The 19514-nt window shown below is 28.1% G+C and overlaps 1 protein-coding gene across 1 annotated transcript; it reads right to left on the bottom strand.

Moving 5' to 3' along the window:
• Positions 1 to 8346: 8346 nt before the first annotated feature.
• LOC114181602 (uncharacterized) lies at positions 8347 to 10305 on the bottom strand. The gene is made up of 3 exons (XM_028068103.2): positions 9653 to 10305; positions 9133 to 9579; positions 8347 to 8916 (listed from the first exon to the last, which is right to left on the bottom strand). Exons 1-3 carry the CDS (start codon positions 10044 to 10046, stop codon positions 8636 to 8638), a joined length of 1122 nt encoding a protein of 373 aa, XP_027923904.2. The 5' UTR covers positions 10047 to 10305; the 3' UTR covers positions 8347 to 8635.
• Between the last annotated feature and the right edge of the window lie 9209 nt (positions 10306 to 19514).

Genomic DNA, 19514 nt, shown 5'->3' with positions numbered 1-19514 from the left:
ATTTGTCCATTTTATTTTTCTTGGTACAAGCTTTTTGTAATATATAGTCATAATAATGATAAAATTACAAATAAATTCTTGAATAGTTGTTACATTTTGTATAACTTTTTTATTCATTATTTTTTATCATTAAGTTTTAATTATATATATATATATATGTCTAATATTTAAGTTAATTGTTATTTTATATTTTGTGAATCTTTGACAGTGATGAAAAGGATAATTTATTAAGTATACTTTCACAACGATTGATATATATTTTAAATCGAAAATTAAACAAAGTTAAGAATAAGTAAAATTTACAAAAAAGGAATATAGTATGAAAGACCTAAAAATAAAAATTATCTATAATAGAAAGTTAAAACTAAGAAGAAAAAGTACATATCAAAGTATTCATTTTATAAATACAAAATTATTATAAGCCAAAAATAAACTAAATAAATTCCAGAATCTTTCTATGCACACATGTTGACCGACAAAAGTATCCCTTTTTAAAATAATTTGTATTTAAATAGAAAAATAATTTAAATTCAACTCAAATAAATTTAAAAATAATAATTTAATATAACTTTTTACATTAAAAAATGTAAGATGATTTTTAATTCACATTAAATCTAGAAAATATATAAAAGATACTAACATAATATTCTATTGAAAATTAAAACTTAGTTTCTCATCAAGAATAGTATAATGGGCTCGTCCATACCCAATATAGCTTTGTTACTCATGGCCAAACAAGACGTTGAGTTTGTTTCTACTTACAGTCACACAACATATAATACGTTCTTCTGTCAAATCAAATAGTAACTTAAATACATGATAAACATGTATATGCATTTTTATTACAATATCATAATTTTAAAATCTGTTCCGACCGCAATAAAATCTAAAAATAAATATATCAACAAAAAAAGGAATAATTGAATTGAATATGATATAACTAGTGTTATATAAAATTATATATGTGTTGATTAGAAGTCCATAAAGTGAGATCATTACCTCACTGTGTCCAAGATATTGTTCATTTTAAAGTTAAACTTTGTGAGATTCTGTCACGATTTTCTCTTTAAAAGACGTTTCAAAGAGTTGAGGAAGAAATTATATTTAAATTGACCTTGTTTTAGACTACTAAGTGATATGATACTATTGAGTGTACCGGAGAAGACTTCCCAATCGAGAACTAAGGGAGTTTTCGTTCTCACAGACTACGTTAATGTTCTGATTCTAAGTTTGTCAAATGAAGTCATTAGGATCAACCACCACATTTGAGGTATTGTCCGTTTTAGAACCTCAAACTCCGTCATGATTTTATCTTTAAAAGACATATCAAAAGATTGGAAAAGAAATATATATTTAAATTGACCTCCTAAACAATATATAAGACTAATGAGTATATTAGAAAAATACAATTATATGCTATATTACATTATAAAATTATCTCAATTCAATAAAGAATAAAGGCTTAAATATACATTTGGTCCCTATTTTTGTCAAAATTATTCAATTTGGCCCCTACTTTCGTTGTGTGGTCAATTTGGTCCTCATTTTTGTAAAATTGCATTCAATCAAGTCCTTTTAGCAGACAGTGTTAAAATTGTTAACAATACAGTGACAATGTAGAACTGTTTAGGGTATGTGTCAAATTTTTGCAGTGACGTTGGCACAATGTTTATTTAGTTATAATTTAGGGAAAAAATAAAATTAATTGCGTAAAAGAATGTTTAAGTGAAAAAATTAAAAAGCTAGAATTGAATATTAAATGCAACGAGAGAAAGTGGAAGATTAAATGCAGCAAGAGAAAGCGAGATTAAACTTGGACATTTGACTCTTCGAGAGAAAGGGAAAAATTAGGGTTCGTGAGAAAGGGGAAATTAGGATTCATGGACATCAAAGTAGGGTTTGTGAGGAAGGGGAAATTGCGCTTTGTTCGTGATTAGAGATTGGAGATTGGAGATTGTGCTTCAAGATTGTGCTTCGAGATTATGATCCATTGGAGCGTCAAACAGGTTAGTAAGCTTCAAAAATATTTGTGTAGTGTCTTTTCGTTTATGGTGGGTTTGCGGTGGGTTTTATAGTTTTGTTGTTTATTGTTTATAAAATGGTACTTTTTTGGTTGATTTGTTGTTTGTATTATCGCTTTCGATAGTGAAGAGTTGTAATATTTTGTGTTCGGTGGTCCCATTGTGTTCCCCTTTGTTTATGCATTTTTCAATTATGGTCCCCTGTTTAATTGATAACATGTTATTTTAGTTTTGTATTTAGATGTGTGACGAGAGATTCAAGGTTGTGGTCCACCATGATGGACATTTTGTTCAGAATGGTGGGCTTTTATATATGGGTGGATTTATTGATGATTGGTCATGTGACCCAGACACATGGGAGTATTTTGAGGTGTTAGACACACTTAAGTCTATGGGTTATTTAACTGTTAAAGAGTTGTGGTATGTTGTAGATAGACGGCTGCAATTTTTGTATGATGATAATGGGTCAATTAATATGGTGAACGTGGCTAAGCGTACTAGAGAAGTCCACTTGTTTGTGGTCCATATTGTGTCAAAAGCAGTTGTTGTAGATGATGATATAGAAATTAATTTGGAATATACGATTGTTGAAGTTAATGCTGAGTTGGGAGGTGGAGGTTTGAGTGAGGTTGTCTTGGGGGAGAAGGTTTGACTGATGTTGTCTTAGGGGTGGAGGTGACATTGAGGGTGAGTTGGGGGTGAAGGTGGACGTCAAAATGAGGCTGACTTGGGAGGTGGAGGTGAGAATCAGGCTGACTTGGGAGGTAGAGGTGAGGATGAGGCTAAGTTGGGAGGTGGAGGTGAGGATGAGGCTGATTTGGGAGGTGAAAGTGAGGATGAGGTTGTTTTGGGAAGTGGATGTCAGACTGAGGGTGAGTTTGGAGGTAGAGGTGAGCCTGACTTGAGAGGTGGAGGTGAGGATGAGTTTGGAGGTGGAGGTGAGGCTGACTTGGGTGGTGGAGGAGGTCAGGAGGGGGTGTTTGAAACTGAGGTGTATATTAAGGCCGAGGTGCATAGTTGGGATGATTCAGAGAATGAGAATGAGGACTTTGTTAATATTCCTGTTAGTGTAATGGGGGACATTAATAATTGTGATAATGATGTGGGTTCTATGGTAGATGAAGTGGGTATAATTGAAGAAGAGAATCAAAGTGAATGTCAACAAAGGGGGAATGTGCGAAAACACATTGATAGAGGGCTTTCTGATGATCAGTGGCAGTTAGATGAATTGTTGAGTGGTAGAGAAACTAATTGTGAATTAGAGGATGATGATAGCAGTCGAGATGTATTTGGGATGTTTCTGATGCTGAAATACATTGCAGACTATAAGTGGGATATGGGAACATATTTCCTTGATAAGGAACACTTTAGAGATGTTGTTAAGACGTATGCAGTTCATGGTGGAAGAAATATAAGATTTGTCCATGGTTAGCTTATTGTGCGTTGTTGACTTCCTATCATAACTAGCAATTAAGGAAAGTTGTTGATGTTCATACTTGCAGTAGGCAATTTACCATTAATATAATAAATTCTAAGTGGTTGAGTGGGACTTTGGAGATAGACTTAAGTGAAAATCCAAGTTTAAAAATCAATGAAATACGTAACAAGGCTGTTAGGAAATGGAATACTAGAGTGTCAATGTCTGTGGCTCGTAGGGCAAGAGCAATGGCAGCAGACCAAGTCCAAGGTTCATTTAAAGAACAGTTTAGGAGAATTTATGATTATGCAAATGAGTTGTTGAAATCTAATCCTAGATCTACAATAAAATTGAAAGTGGAAGATGTGTTGGGTCAAGCAACATTCAAAAGGTTCTACACTTATTTAAAAGCATGTAAAGATAGTTTTGTGTCATGTAGACCAATAATTGGGTTGGATTGATGCTTTTTTAAAGGAAGGTATGTGGGTGAGTTATTAACTACTGTTGGTCGAGATGGTAATGACCAAATCCTGCCACTATGTTATGCACTTGTTGAAGTGGAGAACAAAGAGACATGGACTTTGTTTATGGAGCTATTGATTGAAGACCTCGGTGGGCCAAAAGTACGTCAATCCATCACCTTCATGTCAGACCAACAAAAGTTAAATATCAGTAATGATTTAATCAATATTTTAAAGTGTTTCCACTATTGATATGGACTTATATATTTCATTTTGGCTTATGACAAGGACTTATGCCTGATATACAAGAGCTATTACCTGGAGCAGAACAAAGATTTTGCATGCGGCATTTGTACGCCAATTTTAGGAAAAAATTTGGTGGGAAGAAATTAAATAATTTAATGTGGCGGGCTGCTGCAAGTACATATCCCCAAGCTTGGGAAAGAGAGATGAAAAATATCAAAGAAGTGAATCTTGAGGCTTACAAATACCTCATAGCCATTCCACCAAGGTTTGTTTTTTATCCTTCATATTGACAATATTGTTATACATTATGATGATGCTAACCTTTGTGTGACACATTCATTTTTAGATTTTGGTCCAGATCTAGGTTCACAACTCAAGCCATCTATGACACTCTGGTAAGCAACATGAGCGAAGCTTTCAATAGTGTCATTATTGATGCAAGGACTGAACCAATTATATCAATTCTAGAGGACATCAGAATTTATTTAATGAAGAGGTGGGCCAAAAACTGAAAGAAGGTGAAAGCTTTTAAAGGTTCAATCTACCCAAAGATTAAAAGTAGAAGTCGAGAAGAATCAGCCTTAACAAAGAGCTGGATTCCAAGGAATGTGAATAGTCAGTCTATTTCACACACATAATCAATTTCAGCGTTATTGCTAACTTTTTACACTTTAATAGTTGGTCAGAAGAAAAGATTTTTGAAGTGAGGCAGATTTTAGTTATTAGGGAAAAGTACAAAGTCAACATTGGCACACAAGAATGCACGTGTAGGAAATGGATGCTCAGTGGTATTCCTTGTTATCATGCACTTGCTTTAATTAGGTTCTTAAATTTGAATGCAAAGGAGTTCATACCACACTGGTTCACAATTTTCACGTATGAAGAAATATATCACTCCATAATCTATCCAGTTAATGGGCAGCTGCTCTGGGAGAGGACTTCCTATAATGATGTGCAACCTCCCTTGAAAAGGAGATTACCTGGGAGGCCAAAGAAAAAGAGGAGATTGGAATAATGGGAGTTAAAGAAAAATGATACATAATTGAGGAAAGGTGGCCATCATAAGAGATGTAGGGTTTGTCGTGAAGTGGGATATAACAGAAGTAATTGTCCGCATGTCCCTAAAAAACACAGCCTACACAGCAACCACCACCCCTATCAAGTCAGTAGTCCACACAACCAACACAACCTACACAGTAATCACCACCCCCATCAAGTCAGCATTCCACACAACCAACACAACCTACACAGCAACTACAGGAAGTCTCAATACAGACTGGGCAACCAAGTACAAGGCAAAAATTGCAGATTCGAAGACCAACTTGAAGATCCTTTTGTGTGTTTTAATTAGGCCTACTTAGGAGACCACATTTTGTGTCAAATGTATTTAGGCCTTTTTTGGTGTAATTTTGTAGTAATTGGTTCTCTATTTTGTTTAGTTATTCTGTCCAACACTTGACTTCTTTTTAACATCTGAATTGCTTGAGTAAACAGGTTCTGATTGCACTTAAATGAATATTGGTCTCCAATATTGGAGTTGTGATTAGTCTTTGTGCTTTTGTGCTTGGCAAGTTGTCTTACCAAAATATGGACTGAATTATATTTTGCACTTCTCATTGCCAAGTTGTCTTATAAAATTACGGACTCCATTACATAAATTTTCACAAAAATAAGGACTGCATTGAACATATTTAACTTAAAATAGGGACCAAATTGAACAATTTAAACGAAGATAAAGATTCATATTCATGCATCCAAAACAAAATAAAGATTGCTTAACCCTACTTCATCTGGAACACAAAAAACATTCATAACTTCATTCATAAATTACAAAGCAGAACCAGTGATTGGTTTTTTTAACATTCATACTCAAAAAACAACATCCTCACCTAAACACATTGATTTTTTAACATTACTAGCACCATTACTATAAAAATTACAACAATAACAATAACTAATCTTAAGAAAAATTGGACCGTTTTCTTTAAAACCCTCACTAAAGTCTCTAGTTCAGAAATCTTCATCCTTTGATGGATTATAATACCATCCCTTTCATCATATAATTCTTCATCACACTAGAAGCAGCACTCTATTGTTGAACACAAAATGATCAAACCATAAATTTTGTCCTATCAATCTATACGAAAGGCAAATGACAATGAGTTTTTTAAGGCACATCAATCTAACCTTGTACTTTGAACAACCCCAAAATTGTCTACCATTATTCTTTGAAGTTCTTGCCACTCGAACCACTGCAAGTTCTCCACATTTGCAAATGGGGGTTAAATCCATACCCTTGGAACCATGAATATGAGACCCACTGCAACTTGGCTGCCCCCAACGATTACAACAAGAGGATGAAGACGAATGGTGATGAGACATACCTCACAAACATAAATTCAAAATCACCAAGTGGATTGTGTGCATGTTCTAGCTAGCCACAAATTTCCAAACCCTAATTTCTTCCCCAATTGGATTTCATTTACTTTTAAACCTACAACGACCATAAAAATGAACACAGTGTCAACGTCACTGCAAAACTTTGACACGTACCCCAAACAATTCCACGTTGTCATTGTGATGTTAACAATTTTAACATCGTTTGCTAAAAGGACTTCATTGAATGCAATTTTACAAAATGAGGGCCAAATTGACCACACAACAAAAATAGAAACCAAATTGAATAATTTTAATGAAAATAGTGACCAAGTTTATATTTAAGTCAAGAATAAAATAGCGTCAATAAAAGATAATACTAAATTAGTTTTTAAGAAGTTTGATTTCTTTTACATAAAAAAACGAATAAAATAGTTTATTAAAAAATATTACACAAAAGCTGATAAAAAATTATATTCCGCTAGTATAAAGATATAAAGTTTATCATACATACCGTTGTTCAGTTTTTAATTTAATTATTTTTTATTTTTTATCATTTTATATGTGTGATATTATATATCTTTTGATAATGTTTTTTGTATTTTTTAACATTAAAAAAAACTAAAATATGAATAATAAAACATTAAAAGAAAATAAAAATGTGTGAAAGAATTAAAAAAAATTGGTCATAATTAAAAAATTAGAGGGAGTAAATTAAAGATCAAAATTATAAATTTTATAAAATATAAAAGTCATTATAAGACAAAAGGAAATTAAATAAATTCCAATATTTTTAAACGTCAATATCCACATACAGGACTATAACTTCTAATATCGTTTTTCTAATATAACGTGTATTTAAATAAAAAATAAATAAATTATACTCAACTGAGATTTAGAAAATTTATTCAATTTTTTTAATTAATTGAAGTATAAAGAAATTTTCACTTAAAATTATATATATATATATATATATATATATATATATATATATATATATATATATATATATATAATATTTTAGTAGAATCTAAAAGTTAAAATCTCAACCCAGATTCAAGATACCATTATGGACACATTCATACCCACCACAAATGGTTTAGGTAGTTATGTAAGATGTTTGGGCTCATTGATGTTGAGTTTTGTTGATATTTACATTGATGAATATTTTATCAAATGAATTTAAGGAATGTAAAAATATTACATAATTTTATATTTTAAATATAATAAAACTCTTTATAATTAAAAAAATTGTTTTATCTTTTAGTTATGTTTTAATCACATTTATTGATATTTAAAAATCAGATAAATTTTCCTATATAGTTTATTTCATAATTTCACAACATAACATTTTAAAAATAGAAATTATTAATTTTTAGGTGTGCTAAATTTGAAATTTTATTTAATATTAAGAAAGTATTTCTACAGCATTTTAAATTTTAAACTTTATTTTACATAATTTCCATTAGAAATTATACTAAAGTGAAATTAATTTAATTAATCGTGTGCTAAATAATTGATCAAAGCATAGAAGAAGCAACATCAACATTGATTGCAAGTGCAACTAAACATGGTCAAACATCAAACAGCAAAGGAAAAGTAGCAAATCAGTGACATTTTGTTGCCCAGAAGCAAACAAATAATTCAAAATCGTTGGTTGATTGATTCATTCAAAACAACTTAGGTTTTGTCGAATTTGCAAAATGACAAAGTTCTACAGAAGAAAAATATAGTCATCCTGCTGTCCACTTATGAGTACAAATTCAAGTGTTCTATAATGATTATACTTTTTTATATTCATAATAATAACATGCATAGGTCATAATCTCATAACTCAAAACTATCTTTATTATTTCCTAATTTTACTCAAAAAAAAATTGTTTTTGATTTTTCTAATTTTTCCTTATGCTCATTTCACATTCTAATCATTTATTGAACAAAATGTACACATAGAAGAAAAACCTATAACAGATTCATTTCTATGCATTCTCTGCATCATCACAATCTTCTTCCCCTCTTCCCACACTACCCACTATTTCATAATCTTCATTTTTCACTTCATCTCTTTGGTTTTATGAGTGAAGATTATTCTTCAGTCTCTGAGAATATTTTCTCTATGCAGCTCCTACTCCAAGAAAGTCAATGAATGCCATGTTATTGACCTTGTTGTTACCCATGATGTTTTCATTGTCCCCAGAAATTGAAAGATTGGTAGTGTTGTTGGTGGCAACTGACTCAGATACTGAAACTTCTGATGAATTTGACTCTGAATAATGAGATTGATCCACACCCATTAGTCTTCTCATGTGCGCTGCCTCAAATGAACTCCTCCAACCACCAAAATACATGCCAAAATTCACTTCCCTAACTGGTTCTCTGCTATCTCCAGATAAACCTGCACTCACATAAACATGTTACCCTAAAGAAGAATAAGAAAATGACATGCACTTGAATTCATAAACAAACTTACACAGTGGTCCCAATATTTAATAACCCTTCAATCAGAGTCATATACAATTTATATCATCTAATTGAACAAACATTTTGTGATGCAAATAAATTGTTGTGGTTTAAAAGTTTTGTAATGTTTACATGGAAGAGCAAATCATACCCAATAGAGCACCACCAAAGGGTTGGAGATTCTGAACAGGACAATGGTTTAGAAATGGCAGAGGAGTTGGTGTTGCTGAAGAGGGAGTGAAGGAGAGGTTGGTTCCTATTGAGGCAGATTCATCAATGATGGTGCTTGAAATGGTTGATTCACTCCCTCCATTCATTGACAAGATCAAATCCAAATTCTTTGGTGGAAGGATCTGAATTGTGGGTTTTCTCCTTCTGTAGACACATGATTTTTCCCTTTGCCTCCTAGCCATGATCACATGCCAATGATTCTTCACTGCATTATCAGTCCTACCAGGGAAGAGTCTAGAAATCATGGCCCATTTGTTACCATACACTTTGTGAGCATTCAAGAGTCTCTCCTCTTCTTCCTCACTGAAACCCTTTCTGTTAATTCTAGGATCTAGCTGATTAAACCACCTCAGTCTGCAACTTTTACCTGCAATTACAAAAAACCTGTTAACACAAAAACATAGTTTTTCGCTAAAAAGCAAAACTGTCATGTCATTTACCTGATCTTCCTGGAAGATGTTCTGCTATGGAGTTCCAATTTTGAGGTCCCAATTGTGCAACAAGCTCTTTAAGTTTGACATCTTCAACTGGCCTCCAATGCCCTCTTGCACAAAGCTTAGCGTGTCTGAGTTTCCCTGTATCAGAATAACTATTAGCTTCAAGTTCTTCACCAGGTTTCAGAGACAAACTCATGGCTTCAACCCCAGAAGATTCTTCTTCTTTCTCCTGGTGTTGAATCACTGAGGAGTTCAAATTCTTAAAGGGCATGCCAGAACTTTCACTTTCTGTGCCTCCAACATGACCCATGAACCCCAAAGTGCTTGAACACTGGAGAGCAAGAACAGGAACAGAAGGTAAACTACCACCATTCCTCAAGTGTAGTGAGTTACTCATTGAAACTGAATATGCAGAAAACCAAAAACTCAGACTTTAACAATGCCGAGGTAAGGAAAACAACATCAGACAAATGCTAGTGGGTGAAAAAAGAAACTCAATGAGATAAAAAAACACACACACACACACAGAGAAGAGATTCATTCATGGCCACTGTGAATTCCCTCCTCTGAGGCAGCCATTGATGAGTCACAGAGGAGAGAGAAAAAGAAGAGACAAATGGTGTTCAGAATGAAGACACAGGAACCAGAATAAAAGGACAAGGTTTTAAAGAAGAGTTGAGTAAATTACAAATAATATTTTTCTTTTTACTTCTTTTATTTCCATTGATGAAAGCTCAGGCTCTTTGTTCTCAGTTATGTGGAAAATTGAAACCAGTGGGTCCACTGTTTCAGTTTCTCTCTCGTTTTTAGGAAAAAAAACATTAAACAAATATGAGTGAGTGTGTGTGCATGCAATTCAAGAACCGCTCGTGTGGGTTGTCAGTTTCACTGAGCTTTGCACGTTTTTTTCCTTCTCCAGCTTTTCTTTCTCGGGCTCTGGGAAAAAACAAAAGATACGCGAGATTATTTGCCAACACTTTTTACTTTTACGATCTCAGTTAAATATTCTGTACACTAAAATATTTTTATCTGTTTACTTACTATTTAGTTCTATGGTTAATTTAAATTTTATTTTCAAAATCTTTTATAAATTTAACTGACAGGATTCATAATTAAATACTGCATTTTAAAATTAAAATAGATAATTTTTTAAATACAAAATTTTAAATTTTATGGACATTAAATTTATTTTAATATATGTAAAATAATAATAACAAAAACACATACCTTCTCGTGTGTGTGTGTCCTTTCTCGTATTTATTAACTAATATATCTCGTTCTTATTAACTAATAACCTTTTTTTTTTGTCGCTTGAAGTTTTAATATTTTTCTAAGAATGAGAAGAATAATTTATTAATTATTTAATATATAGTGGATTTATTTAATTTAATGTATTTAACACCTTCATTTCATCGTGTCATTTGTAAGTCATTAGCATAAAGCTAGAAAAAAAATACCTAATTGGATATAAACATTAATTTATAGCTTTTTACCTCTTTTAAATCGTTAAGTTTTGTATTAATCTGCTCTCTGGAATAAATAAATGAGGGTTTTTAATGAATTTCATAAAGTATACTAATTAAAAATTATTTAATATAACTTATTCCATCATTAAATTGCTCAAAATAATATTATGGGTTTATCTTGTAAGCTTTTACACATTTCATATAAATATGTTACCTGTTATAAAAATAATAATTTTACTAAACTATTATATATATATATATATATATATATATAATATCTCAATTTGAAATACATCTAGCTCTTGTTTAAGTAAATTTTAAACGCATCAATTATAATTAAAAATTACACAAATATTTTTATTGTCGTTATTTAATTATGAGTACAAAATTATTCTTAATTATTCGTTTTATCTTTATTTGAAATAAATAGTATAAATATTCTTTGCATTAAGTTATGTTTGTTTTTTATGAGTCATTATATGAATCACATTTTATATAAGTTTTTCGTACCTCATTAGTTTGATTTGGATGGTATTGCCAAATTTGAGAATGTTTCCCCGAATCACAAATCACGTTCTAAAGAATTTTCAAATTCCTTATATGTAACTTTAGGAACTTTAAAGAGTTTTTTTCATTTTCTTCAATCCTTGGATTCTCATGAAGTTTCTCAAGTTTAGTTGACGTAGATACATTTTTTTCATCTTCATTACAAGTCTTCCTCTTGAAAAACAAATCAATGATTTTACTCTTTATCATAATTTTTCTAATATGAATTTGTCACCTCTCACCTATTTAGAAAAATAAAAAATTATGAATACCCCAACCTAAATCTCAAAACCAAAAATAACAACTTCTAAATGATTATATTCTCTTACCTTAAATAGATTCCTAATACTACTCTTCCTCCACACAAGTTCTTTCCTTACACAACTTCAAAGCCTAAAATAACTCCATCTATACAAAGAAGAGTTCGATCAATGATCAGATCATGATTTTATTATTTATAACAAATAGAGATCTGCCTATAATGTATAAAACCACATACAAGAGGAAAACATATTACTTTGAACAAAAAAGGGTAAAAAATCAACCTACTCAAAAGAAGAAATTGTTCGATCCAAAATGTTCTATAACTCTTTAATTTCTTTTTGGTGACATTTGATTTTGGAAAAGATGAGATTGACGGTGAAAATTAAGATAGAAAGAAAATGTGAGAAAGAGAAATTCATTAATGGCCACTCCACTATTATAAATTTAAATTAGTTATTTTAATATACCAAAATTTAATATAATTTAAATTTGTTATATATATATATATATATATATATATATATATATATATATATATATATATATATAATTAAAATAAGATAACAAATCCCAAATCTTACTATTTGAAATAGGTCATATAAATTAAAATAATATAAAAAAAGGTTAAAATACTCCGTTAGTCCTCGTTTTTGTCGCAGAATCTCAATTTGGTCCTCGTATTTTTATTAGTCTCAATTAGGTCCTCATTTCTGTAAATTAGTATCAATTAGGTCCTTTCCGTTAGTAGAGAACTAACACTGTTAAGTAGGTGCCACGTGTCAGCTCCTCGTTTTTTTGAATTTTTTGAATTTTTTTGAATTTTTTTTTAATTTTTTTTAAAATTTTTTAAAATTTTTAAAATTTTTTTTTAAAATATTTATGCCACGTGTCACTTCTGTAGTGTGCCACGTGTCAATCAAATATTGTGACACGTGTCAAATTAATGTATGAATCTCAATTTGGTCCTCATATTGTAAAATTGATTTGATTTAAGTCCCAATTTTTTTAAAAAAATTTTCAATTTCAGGTACTCCAAATTTAGACCAAATTTTACTTTTATATAATGTTATGATTATTTTTATTAAAATTGATATTTTTATTAAATATTTTATTAATATTAATTATATTTAATATTAAAATTTTAAATATATTTATTTTAATTTTTTATAAAATTATTTTAAAATTTAAAATTTGAATTTATAAAATTGTTATTTTTAAGCCAACTCTAAAATAATGTTGATATTGAATATTATACAAATATTTCGAATATAAATTTCTTAATCTATATATTTAAAATTTTAAAATAAAATTTAAATAAAGTTTAATGTAAAATATAAATTTAAATAAATTAAATGTTGTTAAAAATATGTAATAGAAATATCACTTGTAATAAAAGTATCATCATTACATTTATAAAAAAATTAAATTTGTTCTAAATTTGGAGCACATGAAATTAAAATTATTTTAAGAAAATTTTGGACTGAAATCAAATCAAATTAACAAATATGAGGACCAAATTGAGATTCATACATTAATTTGACATGTGGCACATTACAGAAGTGACACGTGGCATAAATATTTTTTTAAAAAATTCAAAAAAATTCAAAAAAAAAATTCAAAAATTCAAAAAAAATTCAAAAAATTCAAAAATTCAAAAAAACGAGAAGTTGACACGTGACACCTACTAAACGGTGTTAGTTATCTATTAACGAAAAAGACCTAATTGATACTAATTTACAAAAATGAGGACCTAATTGAGATTTTGCTACAAAAACGAGGACCAACGGAGTATTTTAACTTAAAAAAAACTTAATGGTGTGTTTTGATAGATTATTTTATTGAAGCAATTCATGTTTTTTTTTTTAAGAATTTAGATTTCTTTGTAATGAAATACCTTGTTTAGATAGAGAAATTAAAAAGAATTGAAAATACAAGCATTTTTTTTAGTATTTCAATTAGCTAAATTAGTAGAAATTCAAATAACTTCAAAACAGGTGGAATTTGAAATTCTTCTCATTCACAACTTCACACTCTGAACTCTATGGACCTTTAATATTATAAATTATTTAAATATTTTAAGTTACTAATATTTTTAAAATTTAATTTAAAAAATTTGATACATTAAAATAAAGGCTTAATTATATTTTAAGTCCTTGATAAATTTGGAACTTTCAATTGAGTCTTTAAAAAATTTTTGTGGTTGCTTCTTGAATTTAAAACTTTTAAGTTCCTATACTTAAGTGTTGCTGTTAACTTTGTAATGTGGTAGTTATTTTGCATTATGACTTTCTACAAATATCGCCACATAATATTTTTTAGAGAAGACGATGATGACGAGATATTTTCTAAATATTCACTGTATTTAACGAAAATAGTTTTTAAAATTAAGTAAAATTAAAAAATTGACAAATTAACAAATTAAAAAATTAAAATAAATAAGTAAATAATTACAAAAATATAAAACATGTGACTGAAAAATTTATAAAAACAAAATATAAAATATATAAATTATAAAATTATAAAAATTATAAAATATATAATTTCATAGTTACAAAATTATAAATTATAAAATATAAAATATAAAATATAATTTTTTATTTTATAATTTTAGAGTTTTATAATTTATAATTACAAAACTACAAAATTTAAAAAAAAATTATATTTGTATATTTTGTAATTTCATAATTATGAAATTATACATTTTTATAATCTAATAATTTTATAATTTGTTAATTGTTGTAATTTTATATTTTTTAATTTTTAATTTTATAATTTTGTTTTCATAATATTACATTAACATGTTTTATATTTTTGTAATTTTTAATGTTTTACATTAAATTTAAAAATTATTTTCGTCAAATGCAGCAACTATTTAGAAAAAATCTCGTCATGAGGGTCTCTTGTAAAAAAATATTATGTGGAAATATTTATGGAAAGTAATAGTGCAAGTGTCACCTTACAAAGTTACCACAGTCAACTTAACTATAGGTCTTAATTGAAAAGTTTTAAAATGTTAAAAACTCAATAGAGCAATAGAATTTATTAGAGACTCAATTGAAAGTTTTCAAATTTATCATACAGACTCCAAACATGAAATTGAAATGTAAGGTATTTTAATTTCTTTATCCAAACAAGTTATTTAAAAAATGAAGGAAATTTAATTGCTACCAATTCAAATACAATGCATTTCAATTTTCTAGCGTTGTTGAAATGCTTCATCCAAACACAGGATAATAATAGTGTTAATTATCATCATTTCTTCACTATTGAAATCTACTATCCATTGGATAATTTAAAAAAAATAATGAATGTATCTTTATTTCATATTTAATATTTGATATTTTAATATGAGAACAAAAATAATAATTTAATTGATGATAAATATGGGTTAAAAGTGAATAAAATAAAAGGTGATAAATAGTGAGCAGATGCCACATATTACCTAAAGAATGAGATTATAAGGGGAATGGTGTCTTTTATTATTTTCAAATTTATAAAGAGTACCAAAAGTAGAAGGAAAAGGGGATACAACTTTGCATATTAAATATAAAAAAAAATTCAGCAAAAAAATAATGTGTTCTTGTAACTAAAATCGATATCAATTTTAAATCTTCACCGAAAATATAGTAAGTAGGTATATGCATTGATTTGAATCATCTCAATAATCACCTAAAACCCCATAAATCAACTTACATTTGATTTTATCTAAAAAAAAAATATTATCAGAGAAGAGGTGAAATCATAACTATGAGTACCTAAAAAAATATACTTAAACATACTTAATTACATAAGAATGATTAAAATAATACAAAAAAAATTATGATAATAAATAAAATACATGATTTTATTGCTTCTTTCCCCATTACCCTACTTCTACTAGTCACTTACAAAATTTTTAACAAAATAATTACTAAAAAATCCCACATATGAAAATTTTGTAAAAAAAATGAATAGGTTTGAAAATCGTAAAAAGTAGATGAAAGTGTATCAAAACCAGAATCAAAATTAAAGAAAATAAATAAAATTGATCCGATTGGTGAAATACCAATCACCTATTATGATTTGACATTAATCATCCTTGTGGACGATCTATGGAGATAACAACCTCCTCCTCCTATATATCTTTTTTTTCTTTTCTTACACTCTATTTGTGGGCTACAAGTTCTCCACTAACATCAAAAGAGAACCCTACTAAACCACTCTCTAAAAACTTGTATAGGTATGTGTGATTCTTCTTGTACTCTCTTAGTGTTCTCCATTTCTTGTGTATTTATAGCATTGGATTACTAGTTGTTGATGCATTGGAAGACGGCCGCATGAACAATTATGTGAATTAGGATTTTGAACCATTTTTTGTGTACATGCTCAACCCTAATGGGCTTAGCCCAATTTAAGATGGGCTTTTTTATCTTAGTTTATTCTTTCTATGATGGATTTTGTGGTGTTCCTTTTATATACGTTGGAACATTTGTAAGTAATTTTTTAAATAGATTCTAAATTTATAAAAGACATATTTATGTGAGCCTACTTAGTGACTACAAGATATTATCAAATAAATTTATATTCTATAAATAAAATTTACACAAAATTCAGTTCATCATGAATTCATGCTATAAGAATTTGTCGTGCTTCCTATAATAAATGAAACACTATATTTATAGTAATAATATTTATAATAACTAAATAAAAAATAATTATTTATATTTAAGTAGTGAATACAAACAAAAATAATTGGTATTTTATTATTAATAATGACTTTTATAAAATATAAATTATTAACAAAGTTTTATGCCTTAATTAAAATTAATAATGAGATTATTAGGTAGAAATTCCTTTTGATATTAGTTTAAAGTTTGTTTATAATGGGCTTCAAATCCTTTTAATTTTTTTATTATGTAGTTCCTTAAAAACAAGTTTTTGTTTTGTATGTTTTTTAAGATAAATTTAGTTTGATCTCCCATGTGTTTTTGTAATGGAATATGAGGATTTAGTTTACTTTAGTTTGTTGTGAATGAGAGATTTAGATTGTTCGAGAAAGACTTGTTAAAATGGAAACTAAAACAGGTGTTGGATGTTACCTATGACAGCTTTGCATTGAAGTAAACTCGCATATGAGAAGTTGTTGCCATGTTTGGAAGAGAGGAAGAACAAATACAAATTACACTAATAAACTATTACCCATCATTATGATGATAATGAAGTATTTCTAATTTAGATAGTATATTCATTTATTTATAGTTGTTATTTCTATTAACAATATATTTTTTTGGACATAAAATATTGTTTTTTTCTTATTATGTAAATTAATGGTGTAGAATGGATATATATTTTATAAATGAAAAAACTAAAATATAAATAAAAAACAATTAGTTTTCTTTCAAAATTAGTATTATTTTCATAATAATTTTAAATTAAATAATATTTTAAATTAAACAATTTCTTGAAGTTGCATTACTATAAACTAATTGACAATTTTCGTTTTCAAATTCAATTTCTAACACTCCTTTTGACTTGAGTTGATTATCAGACTTAGGAATTAAGGAATATTTATTACTAAAATTAATTTCTAATATAGAAAATATATCATATTGTTTACCTCATTTATACAAGAAAATATTTTATTAGTGGCCAATTTTAGGGATAAAAAATAATTAATTACTATAGTAGTTAATTTAGATATCAATTTATAAACTAAAAATTATTGGTAACTAAAATAGTTTCTAAATTGGTCTCTAAATTGATCAATATAGTGAATTGGTCTCTAAATTTGCTCCATTAGTGACCAATTCAAATACAAATCTTGATGTGAGTTGGGCTCACTTAAGCCACGAGTTATGATCACTTACCTTTTAAAAACCTATTTTTTTAATCTTTGAACCAGAAAAATAAACTCTGATTTCATTGTATTTATATGCATATCTTGATAACTTTGAGATCCTACAAATTTCAATATCAGAAAAAGATAAAATTGTTTCCATTCTACTAATTTGAAATATGAAAATGATTGAAAAACTATTTTTATATTTTTATATGGTTTGGTGAGCTAATACACTTAATCTACTAACCTGTGGTAGGTTGAGTCGGGTTGTAAAATTTGTGGTTCACTAGAAAATAAGTCGGGTTGGATTCACTTATAAATGGATAAACAAAGAAACTCACGTACATTTGAGGAATAATAAGTCTATAAAATCTGTTATAAATGACATATAATTAAAATTAGTAAAGAGATTGTCAAACTATGACTTATTGCCGTCGTCAGGTTGTCGTCTGAGTTCACGTCTGGGTTGTCGGTAGAGATGGCAACCGGGCGGGGCGAGGACGGGTTTCACTATCCCATACCCATCCCTGTCAAAAAAATTCATCCCCATCCCCATCCCCAAACCCAACGGGTATCAAAATTTTGTCCCATCCCCATCCCCACCGGGTAACGGGTGTAATCTCGTACCCATACCCATACCCGTTTTCTTACTACTTTAATATTAATTTTAATTAATTTTTATAAAAAATTACGGTAAAGGAAACATAATATTATTAAATATTCAATATTAGGAGAATGGTTGTTTCTTCGATATCAAATACTTTGAAATAAATTATAATTGTTTACATTTTAGATTATAATACCAAATAAAATTTGATGAGAACCAAAACATATATTAAATTTGCAAACATTAATGAAACCTAGTTGATAAATTTTAAGAATATTTTTTTAAAAATATAAAAGGAAAAAAATATTTTTTTAAAAATATAAAAGGAAAAAAAATATTTAAATTAAAATATATTTTAAATGTTTGTTTACTTCAATTTTTTTAAATTATAATGAATCTATTTTTATACGATAATAAAATTTATAATACATCACTTGATCAAAATGATGCAAAGAAAAAATAATAAACATAATAATAAAATTTTAACATAGATCTTGTATCTTTTGAACCACAATATATGTTGGATGGTGGTAAAAAAATATTCATGGCAATTACATTAAATTTTTATATTGTAGTAAATAAAAATTATTTATACAACTATAGTGAAAAAATTAAAGTATGAATGTAATGAGTTAGAAAATAAAAAATAATTAGATAAAATTTATCGAAATAGTATTCTACATGATGAAAATAAACAAAAAATAAAAATATTAAAAAATTAACAAATGTGTGTCTTATAAATAATTTGGAGACTATTGGAAGGAATCACACAAAGGAAAACAAATATATAATTAATGGTATGATAAGATGAAAAATATCTTAGAGATCTAAGAAAACTTTTCAAATATCAACATATATACTCAATGGTTGATAAAAAATGACGCAAAAAATAAATAATAAACATAATAAAATTTTATCATAGATCTTGTATCTTTTAAACTCCAATATATGTTGGATGGTGATAAAAGAATATTCATGGAAATTACATTAAATTTTTATATTGTAGTAAATAAAAATTATTTATACAATTATAGTGTAAAAAATTAAAGTATGATTGTAGTGAGTTAGAAAATAAAAAATAATTAGATAAAATTTATCGAAATAATATTCTACATGATGAAAATACACAAAAATAAAAATATTAAAAAATTAACAAATGTGTGT

Source organism: Vigna unguiculata, chromosome 4 (genome assembly GCF_037176805.1).
Source record: "Vigna unguiculata cultivar grain cowpea cultivar isolate G323 ecotype 2 chromosome 4, ASM3717680v1, whole genome shotgun sequence".
Taxonomy (NCBI): Eukaryota; Viridiplantae; Streptophyta; class Magnoliopsida; order Fabales; family Fabaceae; genus Vigna; species Vigna unguiculata.
The sequence above is the reverse complement of the archived record's forward strand: the minus strand, read 5'-3'. Positions and strand labels throughout refer to the sequence as shown.